Here is a 16,745-nt window from a genome sequence, read left to right as displayed (position 1 = left end):
TGAGAACACCTGCACGCAGGATGGGGGAACATCACACACCGGGGCGTGTTGTGGGGTGCGGGGATGGGGGAGGGATAGCATTAGGAGATATGCCTAATGTAAATGGCAAGTTAATGGGTGCAGCACACCAACATGGCACATGCATACATACGTAACCTGCATGTTGTGCACATGTACCCTAGAACTTAAAGTATAATAATAATAAAGAAAATTTTAAAAAAAGAAAATAAAAAAAAACCATTTCATCAATTATTATAATGTTACTATATAATTTTTCAAACTAGATATTTTTCTTGATAATACACAAGATGGTATAGCTAGTTACTTTCTACTAAAATGTGAATTCAGTTGTAACCAAATTAGAATTTTTTAAAATTAGAATTAAAGAAATTTAAATTAGAATATTACAGGACAGTTACAATGTTCCTTGTTTTATTTAATATTATACTAACAGAGATATATGCTAGTATTGGTTTTGCTATTGTTAATGCTGCATTAAGATGTAAACACTAATTTTATTTAAATTGATAATATATTTTTTATAAATTGGAAATTTTGAATAGAATAGTTTATATTTAATGTTTTATAGAAATATACCTTAGAAATTTAGAAATAGAAATGTATCAGTCACTAAAGTCAGAATTTTGCATATTACTTTTTCATCATTTTGGATTCCAGGTTGATGGAATCTGGTTCACTAGCTCTTAGTAAGCATGTTGAAAAAGTGTTCTGTGCTTGAATTAGTTTAAGAAGGGTTGAGTTAAGCAAAGTAATACGTTTATTTACTGTAAGATAACTCAAAAGCTGTCATTATGTGAAACCTTTAAGAGGGGGAAGAGTATACGGTATTTCCAAAGCTTTATTTGTTCATAAAAACGTTTTTACTTTTGTTTACTTTTGCCATATCTATTAACATTTATTTGAAGAGCATTCCTTTTTCCTCTGTAAAAGAAAGCAATTGTTACCACATTTGAAAAATAGCAGTTTGGTTATATTTACATGATCGATTATAGGACAGATTTTCCCCTTATACATAATACAAGTTAGAGTCAGCCTGCTGTAATTACAGCTCCTGTGTCTTTCTTTAATCCCAAATGTTACAGTTATTACTTGGGGTTTTTAGGTTGACCACAGAAAGGAATGTTTGTCACAGATACATGTTTATGTATAATCATGATAGTCTATCCATAGTCAGGATCCTGAAAGATGCTACCAAGTAATTCATCAGAAATAGTTCAGGAAGACTGTAGAACAACAGCTTGCAAAAAGTTGTGATGTTCTTCAAATGCCATAAAGGACATAATTTATATATTTTTTTTCTGTTTTTGTGAAATAAAGTTAGAGATTTTTCGTGTTTTTACTTGCTAAAACAATACTGTTCTCCTGTTTAAGCCTCCAGTTGTGAAAATGCAACATTTTAAAACAATGTTTACTGATAAATTCAGGAAGTCACGCTGTAAAATGACTATTTTACTCGGAGTAAACAGGTAAAGAATGAGGGGTGAAATATTTGATACAGAATAGACTTTTTTTAAACTACAGGCTACAAATAAGGTGACTTAGACAAGAAAGATTTGGAGGGCTTCAGAATCTTTCCTAGCTGTTAAAATTGTGTCAAGTACAGCTCTTGTGTCAAGTACCATTACCAAATTTTATTTAAAACTAATTAAGCAGTTAAGGACTTATAACGTAGTTTTTTAAACTCCAAATTGCGATGTGGTAAAGTACAAATTAAATATACTTTGAAAATGGACGCTTTAACATATACCAAATCACTGTATATGTATACCATCAGATAAGATTATTGTGTGAAAGTTATTTGCAACTCTTGCGTTTTTCTGAATGAAAATTATTAATAATGATTATTTTGTCATTCTCTTGTACAAAAGGACTTAAAACTTCAATATCAGTGATATGAAAATAGAAATCTTCATACATGCTGCTTCTTGAACCATTTTGACTTAATGAACAAAATCTTCAATACACTGAGTAAACACATTACATATCAAAATGCCTCTGTATAATGCTAATAATCCGAAAGCCATGAGTTCTCCGAAACCAACGAAGAAATCCCAGATTCTGCTCCCAAATTTTCTTATCAGTAATTTCAAGAATAACCTGAGTTGGTGGGTCACGAAGAATAATTGCTGTAGGAAATATCATTAAATTGGGTTTATTTTATAATTTGATAAAATTCGGATATCCTGACTAATGCTAACTTTTATTGTCTGTGAGAAGCTAGAGTCATTTCCATCCAATATTTTCTTCACCCATTTAAAATAGTATGATAAGCAATATTAGTTTGAAATAACCAAATAGCCCATCATCTGTCTGTTTTAGACAAACAACTATTTATTTCACAGAATATGACAGAATAGAATGATAATGTTGGATATTCCTCTCCTAATACTCTAGTTTGCCAGTGTCCTCTTTCAGATGCTACCTTTAAATCCCTTTTGGATCTAAGTTATATATAACAATTTTGGAAGTAAATTGTGAATAATAAAAGTACTGATGCAGTTCATCCAAGGAGTACCACTTATGTACCATGTTTTAGGTTCTCCGCTTCTTTTAACGCATCTAAGATAGACTTGGCTTTTTTATTTTTTTATTTTTTTGAGTCTCACTCTCTCACCCAGGCTGGAGTGCAGTGGCGTGATCTCAGCTCACTGCAACCTCGGCCTTTGGGGTTCAAGTGATTCTCCTACCTCAGCCTCCCAAGTAGGTGGGATTACAGGGGCCAACCACCACGCCTGGCTAATTTTTATATTTTTATTAGAGACGGGGTTTCACCATGTTGGCCAGGCTGGTCTTGAACTCCTGACCTCAGGTGATCAACCCATCTCGGCCTCCCAAAGTGCTGGGATTACAGGTGTGAGCCCCTGCGCCCGGCTGACTTGGCTTTTTGAAAAGTATAATAACTGCATCATACTCCTGACTTAAATTGAGCTTGCAGACAACTTAGCTATTTTCCCCATGATGTTCACAAGGCAGCCCTACTTTATCTAGTACTTGTATAGTCTGACTTAAAAACAAAACAGAATCCCTCACATGCAGAACTTTACCCCATCCATCCGTGTTTCCTTTTGTCTTTCTCAGACTTAGCCAAACCAGTTGCAATGAGAGGTTTCCAGTGAATGGTATCACAAAGGTTGTGAGATGAGATGGTATCACAAAGGTTGTGAGATGAGAGTGTGATTACTATGTTGACAGCTCAAGTTGGGAAGGGTATCATTTTAGAGAGAGATGATGATGAGCTCAGTTTTCAGCCTGCTTCAGTTGCTAGTGGGGATGTCTAAATAGAGATGTTATAAAGGAAGTTAGAGATATGGGTCCAGACAGAGGATAAAAAGTCAAACGTACAGAGAGATTTGTGATTTTAGGTGATAATTAAAACTGTCAGAGTGTTTTGTATGGAGATGAAGCAGCTGTGGGAGGTGCTATTGCTTTCTCATATAAACTCAAGCAGAAGCTATTCACAGTGTCTTTAGCCCTTTCAGTAGTATGCACTTTTTAATCTCACTGACATCTCAGAACCTTTGAGGGACCTTTTAAGGGACAGTTTAGAGGATTCATGAAATAATGAGTTTTATATTTGTGTTTTTTGAATTTTCATTCTAAGATTTATTCATTTATTAATCCTTGAGAGTCATAGTATTGAAAAAAGTGATATTGAAATATCTAACTTATTTTTAAAAATTAATTAAAGCACATATTCTGCTTCAGCAATTAATAAAACTTGAACCATCTCCAGTTTAGTGGATTAATTAATGGGTACTGGGAAACTATAAGGTAACAAATACCATGAAATTAAACATTCATTTTCTTTCATTTAGAATACAAGAAATTGAGAACATGTTGCTTCCAGTGGTGGGAACTGAGTGGCAGGGGGCAGGGTGTGTAGGTGGTGGGTTGCCTTTTCACAGTGTATTCTTTTGTGCTATTCAAATGTTGAACCATGGAATGATTTTACCTTGGGAACAGATCAAAGAAATTTGAATTTTGAAAATTGCTTCATTTACTTTAAACATGAGATTGTAATTTTATGTAGAAAATATTGACACTTGAAGTTAGAAGTCATGATTTCACATCCTGTTTTCATCCTTTCCTGGACAGCTGGCCTTTCACTTCTTTGAATTGCAGGCTCTCATTTGAAAATGAGGCTGATGATAGTTGCCCTCTCTACCATGCAGGATAATTATGAGTTATTTCTTTCAGCAAACAGATCTGTGAGGCATATATTCTTCTAGGTGTGATATGAGACATATTTCCACTCCTTGGGGGATTTATTTTTAAGTGTGGAAGTAGACAAAATTTCAACCTATTGTGATGATGCAGATAAATATGCTATGAAGATACATAGACATAGGATCCACAGTGTCAGCTTGGGAGAGTGGAAGGATTGATGTTAGAGTGGTCCTCCTGGAAGACAAGCACATTTATTTGAGTTAAGTTTTGAAGAATGAATTGGTTGGGAGAGGATGAGGAGAGGAGACATTCCATTCAGAACAAGCAACATCTCCAGCCCCATCTCATTTTATGTGTTTCTGGGTAGCACACTTTTGTTTTATTTTAAGTTTTGTTAGGAGAGGATACTGTAGCAGGTTCTTCCTTAGTTTTGCTGCCTGTCAAAATTTTGACTATAATTATCAAAAAGTTTGGAAACAGTGGAAAATCTCACTTAGGACTTTATAATGACCACAAGGATTAGTGGAAAATGACTAAAACTCATTGAAATTGAACTACGTACATTTTACTGTATAGACCATTAACACTATACATCAGCTTCTGATGTCAACCGTAGTTCTTCCATACTAAGGAACTAGTGAGAATTCTTAATTAATGCAGTTGACTTGCATTTTTCCAATTGAGTAGACTTTTTTCTTCCTGCATCCAAGTAGTAAGTGGATACACTTTTCCTGGTGCCGTGTTGTTTCCTTTGAAGCACAGTGAAACTTCTTACCGCCTATGATGGTCTATAGACTTAGTATCTAGCTACTTAATTCCCACTCTCCATTAAGTTGCAGTTTATAGGCCTTGATATTTTACTATTTAACACCCAATATCTGTAAGTTACAGAAATACTTTGAAAATGTGGTGTAGATAGATGGTAATATTATTTATTCTGGATATTATCCTCTAGTAGCCACCATGATTATTAAAAACAAAGTGGTCTTGGTTTGTTTTTTGTGTTTTTGAGACAGAGTTTCACTCTTGTTGCCCAGGCTGGAGTGCAATGGTGTGATCTTGGCTCATTGCAACCTCCACCTCCTGGGTTCAAGTGATTCTTCTGCCTCAGCCTCCCGAGTAGCTGGGATTACAGGCATGCACCACCACTCCTGGCTCATTTTGTAGTTTTTAGTAGAGACAGGGTTTCTCCATGTTGGTCAGGTTGGTCTGGAACTCCCAACCTCAGGTGTTCCGCGGGCCTCGGTCTCCCAAAGTGCTGGGATTACAGGCGTGAGCCATTGCCCCTGGCCTTTTTTTTTTTTTTTTTTTTTTTCCTTTTGAGACAGAGTTTTGCTGTTAGGCAGGCTGGTGTGTAATGGCACGATCTTAGCTCACTGCAATCTCCGCCTTTTGGGTTCAAGCAATTCTCCTGCCCCAGCCTCCTGAGTAACTGGGATTACAGGTGTGCACCACCATGCCTGGCTAATTCTTTTATATTTTTAGTAGAGATGGAGTTTTACCATGTTGGTCAGGGTAGTCTTGAACTCCTGACCTCAGGTGATCCACTCGCCTCGGCCCCCCAAAGTGCTGGGATTACAGACGTGAGCCACCACGCCCCACCAAAAGCAAAAACAGGTTTACACTATTTTAGTGTTAAGTGTGAAATATAGACTTTCACACAAAATTTATATGGAACATTTTTTAATATAGTGGAAAACATAAAACTGGGGATTGTATAGGTAATTTAATCTTACTTCATGTTTATTTGTAGATAGGGAAAAAATAAGAGATACTTCAATTTCTAAATGATTTGTTTAGAAAGAGTTAGTCCAAAGTAGGAGAGCATTATTTCTATACTTACAGAACAATCTTCTGCTGTTAGTGACTATCATTTTAGATGTTTTAACTTTAGGTAACAGAAAACAAAACTGTATGCAGCTTAGACTATAAGGATATTTATTATCTCCTGCAATAAGAAAACTAGAAGCAGTATACCTTGACGGTTGGTTGATTTAGTAATTCAGTACCATCATCAAAGACTGCAGTTCTCTGACTAGATTGACCTGTCTTTTTAGGCAGGATTTCCTCATGATCCTAAGGTGTCTGACACAAGTGGCAGGTGTCACACAGAGGTGACGATGTCCAGGTAAGAAAATGAATTATATCCCATTTATGAGCAATGACAACCTTCTCAGAACCTCCATCAGATGTCTCTTATGTAGCTTTGGTCAGAATTGTATCATTTGCACATGCCTAAACTATCATTTGGAAAAGGAGGTAAAATCATTGTGATTGGTTTCTTCCTTTGAAGGGCAATGACTTCTTGGCTGATCATAAGCAAAACTGGATTCTGTTGTCAAGTAAGAAGTGGAGGAATGGTTGCTGGGTAGGCAACTAACAATGCCTGCTGTAATTGAACACATTTAGACTTTTATGTTCAAATGTTTAAGAATTACTTAAATTAGTAGCTAAGAATATGGAGTTTAACAGTTCTTTGGCACTTAACGAATGTGAGAACTTGGACAAGGTACTGAAGCTCCATTTATTTTGATTTAGTAGTTACTAAAATGGGAATAATACTAGTACCTGTTTGGTTTGTTTTGAGGACTTAAATGACATATGTGGCATTTAGCATGCCTTGGCACAGTGCTTGGTTCATAGTAAGTGGTCAGTATGTGTTAGCTGCTCTTATCACCATATTTAATTTTTATTTATATCAAGTGAATCAAGCTTTTGCTTAAATTCATTACATTTTATATTTCATGAGATACCAATATCATAACTGTCTGTTCTTAAATTATAACTGTTGAACTTCACCAAACGGCAAAGAAGTTTTAGGAGAGCAGATTTGTTGATGCCCATTGGAAATGCTAAAACCTCAGATGTCATTCATCCAACCTAACTTCTTTCATCAGTGTTGTTATCAATTTTTAGCTTAATTTCATGAGGAGTATAATTTTTTATCAGCTTCCTGAAATACAGTAACTTAGATTTTATTCATTTCTGAAATATTGATGTCTTCATTAACTTGTGTTTTTATTGAAAGACTCTTTTAAAAACATTATGGAGAGGCATAATTAACAAGAGAATGTAAAATAGAGATAATACTACTTAAATAGGGTCATAAGTATTAAATGCAATAAAGTACCTACAGGTCTGTTCATATGAGGCCCTCAATTTAAGTTTCTTCTTTTCCATAATCCCTCACACAACACAAATCTTAAATAAACTCTTCATTTCTTCAAGAGAGAGGAGAGTTTGTTATCAGCTGTATCAGTAGAGAAGAACTGTATATAACAGGGAAAAGGAAATTATACTAGAGGTTTCAAACAGGGGGATTTAATACAAGGAATTGATGACACAGGTGTTGGTCTCAGTTGATCAGGAGTCATCTTACCCACTTTTTACAGCATGTTTTTTCTTAAACCAAATGTTATTAACTGCTTGTTATGTTCTAGGCACTGTGGGAACTATCCTGCCTAAGGAAGACTTTTTATAAATCCAGGTTAAATGGATTCCCTTTTTCACTAATTGCTTCATATTACAACCGTAACCATTTGTTGCATGTGTGCTTTTGTGGGTGTGCATGTGTGTTTGTCAGGGGAATGAAGTTCCCGAAGTTGCTAATTGTTTTCATCTTTATAATTGACAGAAAAACATGACTTCTTTTTTATATCATTAATATCTTCTACCTTATTACTCATTGTCTCTGTTCGTAAGAATCTGTTCCATCCTTCTTAAAGATGTTTCTATAAGAGCTCACACTAAGATCCTCATTTAGACTGATTGTTTTCCAGGCCTATAGCACAGTGTTAACCTTGGGATATATTTTTCCTTTGTTAGGGATTATGTTGACAATGACTTCCTGGTTTCATGACTTCTTTTCTGGATTTTCATCTTCAATTTGTTGGAGTACATTAAGTAAATTTCTCAGAAAGGTGACATAGTAGATCAACTTTTTGCATTTTTATGTAACTAAAAATAGATCCCTTGGCCTATAACTTCTTTCATCAGTTACTTACATAGCTTATTGCCCCTTTCGAATCTTAACTCATGTGTCCTCTTCTCAAAGAGACAATCCTATTTTAAATTGCAAACCCCGTGTATTACCAGTCCTCCTTCATGACTTTTTCTCCATAGCACTTTTCACAATCTAACATGTTATATATTTTGCTTATTTAATTGTCTTTATTTCCCGACTAAAAAGTGCCATAGGGCAGGGATTTTTGTAGTTCATTGCTGTATCCTTGGTACATAAAATCATACCTGGCACATAGTAGCCCTTCAATAAATAATTGTTAAGTCAGTTAATGGATTTTCTTCTCCACCTTTTATTATAGTTATAAATCCAGGTTATAAATCATTTTCTCTCAAAACTTTCAAGGGATTGCACTGTCTTCTTCTGATATCTAGTGTTATTAATAAGAAGTATAAGTCAATCTGATCCTTTTACAGAGGACCTGTTCTGTTTTTGAAAGCTTTAATTTTTATGGAGTTCTGGAAATTATTTTTTTGTTTGTTTGTTTGAGATGGAGGCTCACTCTGTTGCCCAGGCTGGAATGCAGTGGCACGATCTTGGCTCACTGCAACCTCCACCTCCCAGGTTCAGGTGGTTCTTCTGGCTCAGCCTCCCAAGTAGCTGGGGTTATAGGCACCTGCCACCACATTGACTAATTTTTGTATTTTTAGTAGAGATGGATTTCACCATGTTGGGCAGGCTGATCTCGAACTCCTGACCTCCAGTGATCCTCCCACCTTGACCTCCCAGAGTGCTGGGATTACAGGCATGAGCCGCTGGAAATTCTTAATGTACATAGATTTTTTTTTTTTTAATGGATTCTGTGTGCTTCTAAAATGAAGCCCTTTCAGTTAAGTTTGCTTTTCTTTTCCAGCTTTGGGAACTTTTATTCTTAAAAAAAAAAAAAAAACAAAAAACTTTACATGCTTTGTTTCTGTTCTGTCTGTAACTCCTGTGAGTTATATAATGAACCTATCAGATTTATCTTATTTTCCTGTGGTGTTTCATTTCTCTCTTTTTAATTTTACTTTGCTGTGGTGTAACCTTTAATATGCTTATTAATGTTTAAATAGTTAAATCTGGCATATTTTCTTTGACTAAAATAAAGAATCAAATAGTAGGCTAAAAATAGGAGTAGATTGATTTAATATTTGCATTTTGTCATTCACTAATAACTAATGACAAAGTTTGACTTATTACATTATTAGAAAAAGTAATTGTTAAGAAAAAGTCACTGGTTGACTGGAAAAGGAGCTAATTTCACATATATACTATGTATTTAAAATATTTTTTTAGGAAGACAATATTTCATGTCTATAAAATTTATAGGTAGGGATGTTCATCAGGTATTATTTATAATATGGGAATGGCTTAAATATCCAATAGGATAATACTTCAATATGCTGTCATCTCAGTACTATGAAATACTTCACAATCACCAACAGCTATATTTTCAAAGAACATTTAATGACATTGGAAGTGATTATTATCCAAATTACTGTTATTTATTAGTATTATTATGTATTTTTTGAGACAATCTTGCTCTGTTATTCAGGCTGGAATACAGTGACACAATTATAGCTTACTGCATCCTTGACTCCCTAAGCTCCAGGGATCCTCCCACCTCAGACTCCTAAGTAGCTGGAACTACAGAGGCATGCCACCACGCTTGGCTAATTTAAGAAATTTTTTTGTAGAGACAGAATCTTGCCATGTTGCCCAGGTTGGTGTCAGACTCCTGGCCTCAAGTGGTCCTTCTGCCTCACCTCCCAAAGTGTTGGGATTACAGGTGTGAGCCACTGTACCTGACCCAAATTATTTTTTTGTATATCTAAATATAAATTTTCACACACACATGTTGAGAGAAAAAGACTGCTGGACAATACTCAAAATGTTAATACCAGGTCCATAATCTTTTACTTTGAAAACCCTTTGGCCCATATGTGTTTGTGAATTCCAAATTTTTCAAATTTTATAAAAGTAATATATATTTCCATAATAGCATCAATAGAAGTGCTCTATAATCATACACATTAATATTTCTGCAGTGCAACAGGACTATTCACTTTAAATGGTACACATAAATTCTATAAATCATTTTACTTCATTTGAGGTTACACTTTGCTGCTAAATGATTTTGTGTCAAACAATAAACAATGTTCTTTTTTTAAAACCTCTTTGGGTTTCAAAATTATGTGTATTTTGAATCTGTAGTGATTATGAGTGATTTTTAAATATTGTTTTTATAATTTTTTATAAATATGTACATATGTACATTTCAGAAAAATATCTTAGTACAAATTTTAAAATACATACTTCAGTTTTCGTATTAAATCTTAGCCTTTTCTACAAACGAGAAGAGCTAAATGCACCAGAAGATACTAATTCCTTGATTCAACAAATATTTATCCAGTAAATACGAGAGAAAGCTAATACTATTTTAATAAGCATAAAGATGCTCAACCTTATTAGCGAAATATTTCAAACCATAATAGAAGTACTATTTCACACTCTTCTGATTGTCAGAAATTTAATAATTCTGACAATCCCAGTTCACCAGGATGCCAAGAAGTAGGAAATTTCATACACTACAGGTTGACTATCAACTGATAAAACTGCTTTGGAAAGCAATTTGATGATACTTAGTGAAGCAGAAGTTGTATATATACTCTATAAAACCTCTTTAGCATCATCTTACTTGTCATCAGTACATTGATTTGTACTATTTAAGAGTTGAACTTTTACTATTTCTCATACCACATCTTTCCCTAGCCTTTATTCCCTATAATTTTACATGCTCGTGTTACTACTGGGTTCTCACAACTGAGTGATTTTTTTTTTTTTCTTTTTCAGGGCAACACATGCTATTCAATAACTTGTTTCCTGGACCTTTTCACAAAAATACTACTTTTTAAGCAAAAACGTAACATATATTTTTTGGTATTCCAATAACCATGGAAATACGTAGCACCTTTAGTTATCCCATGTGATAGGTAGTTAAGTAACTCTTCAGTGTTGCTGGAGCCATTGTTGCTGTTTTCCATAGACAAGAACAATGAAGTAGGATGACTTGGATTACCAATCAGAATTATCTGTGAGCTGAGCATTCTTCTATTGTATACTTCTTCAAAAGTTACCATGTTGTTTTTATTGCTCAGTTTTTGTGAATCACTCTTTTTCTGCTTCAGAATTGTTTTATAAATATAATTTCTATCTTTAAATTGAAAATGTTAAAAGACAATAGTGAGATTTCTAGACTCAACTTTTTATTCATTCAACCAACATTGAGTGCCTACTATGTAGGAAGATCAATTATACAATATGAATATAACCTAATCCTCTCTTCAAGAAACTTAAGACCTAGCAAGGCTTCAGTGTAGTGTGTTAATGCTAATATAATTAAGTAGGTGTTGGATAGAATTAAGTGGAAGTCTTTCAAGTCAGGGGTCAGCAACCCTTTTTTGTAAAGGACCAGATACTGTATTTTAGGTTTTGTGGGCCATATGATTCTTCTATCACAACTACTCTTCTCTGCTCTTATTGCATGAAAACAGCCATACATGATACATAAATGAATGAGTATATCTGTGTTCCAATAAAACTTTATTTATGGATATTAAATTTGAATTCTGTATTTTTATATGACAAATCTTTTTAAAAAATTTTAGCTATTCAAAAATGTAAAAACTGTTCGTAGCTCTTAGACTATACAAAAACAGATGACAGACCAGATTTGGCTCCCTGGCCATAGTTTGCCTACCCCTGTTTAAGTCTTTGAATTATAAGATGGTATGGAATGGGCTTCTCTTTAATAGCCTATCCAATTCCAGCTACTTTCATTACTAGGGGAATTTAGTCACATACCAGGTTTAGAAGTATTGAAAGTCTCATTGCTAATCCAGTAGTTTCTGAATATCCTTGATATTCTGAATAATAATCGTGATTATATAATGATAATAAAACAACAATAGTAATAATGTTGCATTGATAATATGCACACAGGTCCCAAACTCAAAGGTATGCAAGACCAAGCGTAATGCCTGACTGTTAAGGAAACAGGGAGTTATATGAATTGGGGCAAAGGAATAGCACGTAACCCATCTGTAGGAGACAACAGCCACCACTTAGCTCCAGCTAGTAGTGGGAATGCAGCCCCCATGTTTCCTGATGAAAACATCCAAGAGAAGCCAGAAATTCAGATGTATATGTCAAATCTCGCAGCTTTTTAATGTGGCAACATATTTTTTTAAACAAATACTTTTCTTTTTAACATTGTGAGTCAAATAAAATCATGTTTAGGTTTCATTTAAGCAGGCTGGCAACTTGCCATCTCTGTGCTAACAAGTTTCCTTTACTATTCAAAGGGAATTTTTTGAGAAATATCTTTTGTTATATACATTAATTATTTTATTTTAAAATTTTGTATCTCAAAGGATATTTTAATATTGAAAATTATTGTTAAAATAATTTTAAATTATAAATCAACTGCAGATTTCTGCATCTGACATTCACATGTTTCAGCTGTCATGCTTGAATGTATCAGTACTTGCAGCTTTCCCCTGAAGCTTTTGTGGTCACAGCTTTTTTTTCCTTTTTGCCAACAGCTTTATTGAGATATAATTCACATACCATACAATTAACCCATTTTAAGTCTACAGTTTATTGGCTTGTAGTATATTCACAGAGTTGTGCAACTATCACCACAATCATTTTTAGAACATGTTTCTTACCCCCGAAAGAAACCTTAAACCGTTTAGCTATCACCTTTCCAATTCCCCTGTTGTCCCCAGTCCTAAACAACCACTAATCTATTTTACATTTCTATAGATTTGTGTGTTCTGGATATGTCCTATAATAAAATCAGACAATATATAGCCTTTTATGTCAGGCTTCTTTTTTACTTAGCATGTTTTCAGGGTTCACCCATGTTGTGGCTTCAATGAGTACTTTTTTATTTTATTGCGCAATATTCCATTTTATGGATATACCACATTTTCCATTGGTTATTGGACTTCCACATTTTGCCTATCATGCATAATGTTGCTGTAAACATTCACAGACATGTTTTCTGTGGGCATGTATTTTCATTTTTCTAGGGTATATACCTAGAAATGGAATTGTCAGGACATGGTTACTCTGTTTAACTTTTTGAGGAATAGTCAAACTTTTCTAAAGCTACTATACCAGTTTTGATTGCCGTCAGCAATGTTTGATGGTTCCAATTTCTCTACATCCTTGCCATCTTGCCAACAGCCAGATGGAGAAAGCTATTTTTAATGCATATGAGTTATGAAAGCTTTTCTTCTGCTCTTTAGATGCTGTGTATATATGAATGTTAATATTTTCTTAGACTATAGTTTTCTTTTATATTAAAACTTTAAACAACCAGAATTGGGGAAGATGGGGCTATTATGGTTAATTTTATTTGGATCATCTCTGGGATAATCAGTAGAACTTTGTATCGCAGTATTTCTTATTGTTGAAACTTTTCCTGATGTACTTTTTAAAAAATACTTTTTCTTACTTTAGGAAGTAAATACTAGTTTGTTTCTACCACTTGTCTGTGAGAGAACTGCATCTAAATTATCTATCTCAGCTCCTTGCACAAGGAAAGTCTGGCATAAAATTAAAGGCACAATAAATACTTGTTAAATGATTTTGTTGTTAAAAAATAATCCAGTCTTTCTTTGTTTTGGATTTGACATGCAATCTACTGAATTTTCCCCGGCCAGTAAACTGAGCTTTTACCATTGTGCTGTTTCAGATACATGTATAAAGGTTTGGAAGACATATTTAAAAAAAAAAAAAAAGACAATTATATTAGTATTATTGGTATATACTAATTTTGAATATTGCTTTCACATTGTAATTATACTGAAGTTGGTTTTTAATTTACAAATTAAGAATTTCATGCTTTGGGCTGGGCACGGTGACTCACGCCTGTAATCCCAGCACTTTGGGAGGCCGACGCTGGTGGATCATGAGGTCAGGAGATCGAGACCGTCCTGGCTAACACAGTGAAACCCCGTCTCTACTAAAAATACAAAATATATTAGCTGGGTGTGGTGGTGGGCACCTGTAGTCTCAGCTACTCGGGAGCCTGAGTCAAGAGAATGGTGTGAACCCGGGAGGTGGAGCTTGCAGTGAGCCGAGATCTCGCCACTGCACTCCAGCCTGGGTGACAGAGCAAGACTCTGTCTCAAAGAAAAAAAAAAAGAATTTCATGCTTTGATAGATTGCACTTATGTTAGGCAGGTATAGGATTTAAGAGCATGAGGATCATACTTACATCTCTGACTAAACTATTTTTCTTCTGTTCCTTCCTCCCCCCCATCTAATATATCTACTTTGGCATTCTAAATATAGTATGTTTTATATTTACACAGTTTCTTTCTTATGGTCTAGAGAGAAAGCTAATTTTCTGAAATATTTTTGGCTTTTCTATAGGTTGGTCAAAGAAAAAGTGATGTATGAAAAAGAGGCAAAACAACAGGAAGAAAAGATTGAAAAAATGAGAGCTGAAGATGGTGAAAATTATGACATTAAAAAGCAGGTAAAATTATATCATAACAATAGCTAACATTTACAGAATGCCATATTAACTAATGTAGTTTTTACAATAGTTCTCTGACTGAGATTATATTATTATTTATTTCTTTACTATTAAAACTTCCATTTAAAGATAAGGAAACTAAAACACAGGTTAAATAACTGCCCAAATCACACTGTTGCTAAGTGACATAGCTGAGGTTTAGTTTTGTTTTTTGTTTTGTTTGAGACAGGGCCTCACTCTGTCATCCAGGCTAGAGTGCAGTGGTGTGATCACGGCTCACTGCAGCCTTGACCTCTCGGCTCAAGCAATTCTCCCACCTCAACTCCCCAAAGTGCTGGGATTACAGGCATGAGCCACTGCACCTGGCATAGCTAAGATTTGAACACAGGCATTCTTTTTCTAGTATCTGTACTCTTAATCGCTAAACTTTACTGCCTTTCGATTTTTAAGTATCAAATATAAAAATGGACTAATATTATATTAATTATATATTTAGATTCACAAATATTTTCTCCAAACTGATGTGAAGACCACAAAAATAAAATATGTATTGCACTTTTCAATGACTACTTCTGATTGTCTTCATGACAAATTTCAGTGGCCTTAACATTGCATACAAGTCTCTTCTTGATCTTGAATCAGGAAATGAAGTTACATCTGCTTATCTAACCTCATTTCTTACCAATCCCTATCTCGACCTCTTAGGTGCCTTATAGCTCCCTGAACATGCCCTTTCTTCTTTGCCTCTGAAATTTTGCATGTCTGAGATGCTCTTACTCCTGGCCTTACTTATCCTTTCCTTATTAATTTCTGTTCTTCCTTGAGGTCTCTTCTACTCTCACCTCTAGACTGAGTTAGGTGCCCCTGCTTTTCGCTCCCATAACACTTCTTTATTCCCATCATAGCATATATTGAACGTTCATTCTCAGCTGACAGTTGCTTCATAATTCCTTGAGAAAATAAAGGCCATTAGGGAATTTTCTTATATTCTTATGACAAAATCTATCAACCTATCTGCATCTGTACGTATACCACCTTCCTTCCTGTAAGAGTGGATTATGTGCCCTAGCCCTTGTTATAACTATCAGTGACATTGTTATTACTCTTTTTTCCCTCATCTTAAATACCTCAATAGCATCTGACACAAGTTACCACTTTCACCTTGAAACTTGACACATCCTCTGAGGTGTTCAAAATTAAAATCTTGATCTCACAGTACTCCAACCTACTCTCCCAAACAAAAAAACTATTTCTTCTTTCTTTTTCCTCATCTCAGTGAGTGGTACCTCCACTCATCCAGATACTCAAGCTAAAAATTTAGTTGGTCCCTTCTTGATATTTTTCTCTCTTTTTAATAACCACATCCAATATCAGCATCTCCTATTTCTTGTTTTCTTTTCTTTTCCTTCTTTTTTGAGACGGAGTCTTGCTGTGTCACCCAGGCTGGAGTGCAGTGGTGCAGTCTCGGCTCACTGCAATGTTCACCTCCCGGGCTCAGCTGATTTTCCTGCCTCAGCCTCCCAAGTAGCTGGGATTAACAGGCATGCACCACCACACCCGGCTAATTTTGTATTTTAGTAGAGACAGGGTTTTGCCCTGTTGGCCAGGCTGTTGAACTCCTGACCTCAGGTGATCTGCCTGCCTCAGCCTCCCAAAGTGCTGGGATTACAGGGGTGAGCTACCGCGCCCAGCCAGCACTTCCTATTTCTTACTCTCTATTTTTCTCTCTACTGCCATTGTTCTAGTCTAGTCCACTATCATCTCTTGCTGGTATTATTTATTGCAGAAGCCTCCCAGTTGGCATACTTCTTTCACCCTTGACATCCTCCATTCCTTCCCCACCACAACCACCAAATAAATCTCTATAAAATGTACCTCAGATCACTTGGTCTTCTACTTAAAATCTAGTGTCAGATGCATTTAAAATAATTCCCAGGTGACAGTTTTAAAAAAGGAGAGTGTGAACCAGCTTATACAAACTATATCTTAAAATTTATTTTTAAA

At 35.0% G+C, this 16,745-nt stretch overlaps 1 protein-coding gene across 7 annotated transcripts in view; it reads left to right on the top strand.

Moving 5' to 3' along the window:
• TBCA (tubulin folding cofactor A) overlaps positions 1-16,745 on the top strand; it is a 90,734-nt gene that overhangs the window by 58,946 nt on the left and 15,043 nt on the right. For 5 of the 7 annotated variants that reach the window (XR_012414557.1, XM_045393909.2, XM_073995144.1 and 2 more), the window contains one exon: positions 14,636-14,741. Coding sequence is in view for 6 of the 7 variants with exons in the window: in XM_045393909.2 (XP_045249844.1) it covers positions 14,636-14,741 (106 nt within the window). In the remaining variant the exon portion in view is untranslated. Of the gene's footprint in view, positions 1-6,245; positions 6,317-14,635; positions 14,742-16,745 lie in introns of all 7 variants that reach the window. The other 2 variants (XM_065546394.1, XM_065546393.1) reach the window with 1 other exon arrangement.

Source organism: Macaca fascicularis, chromosome 6, assembly GCF_037993035.2.
Source record: "Macaca fascicularis isolate 582-1 chromosome 6, T2T-MFA8v1.1".
NCBI lineage: Eukaryota > Metazoa > Chordata > Mammalia > Primates > Cercopithecidae > Macaca > Macaca fascicularis.
The sequence above is the reverse complement of the archived record's forward strand: the minus strand, read 5'-3'. Positions and strand labels throughout refer to the sequence as shown.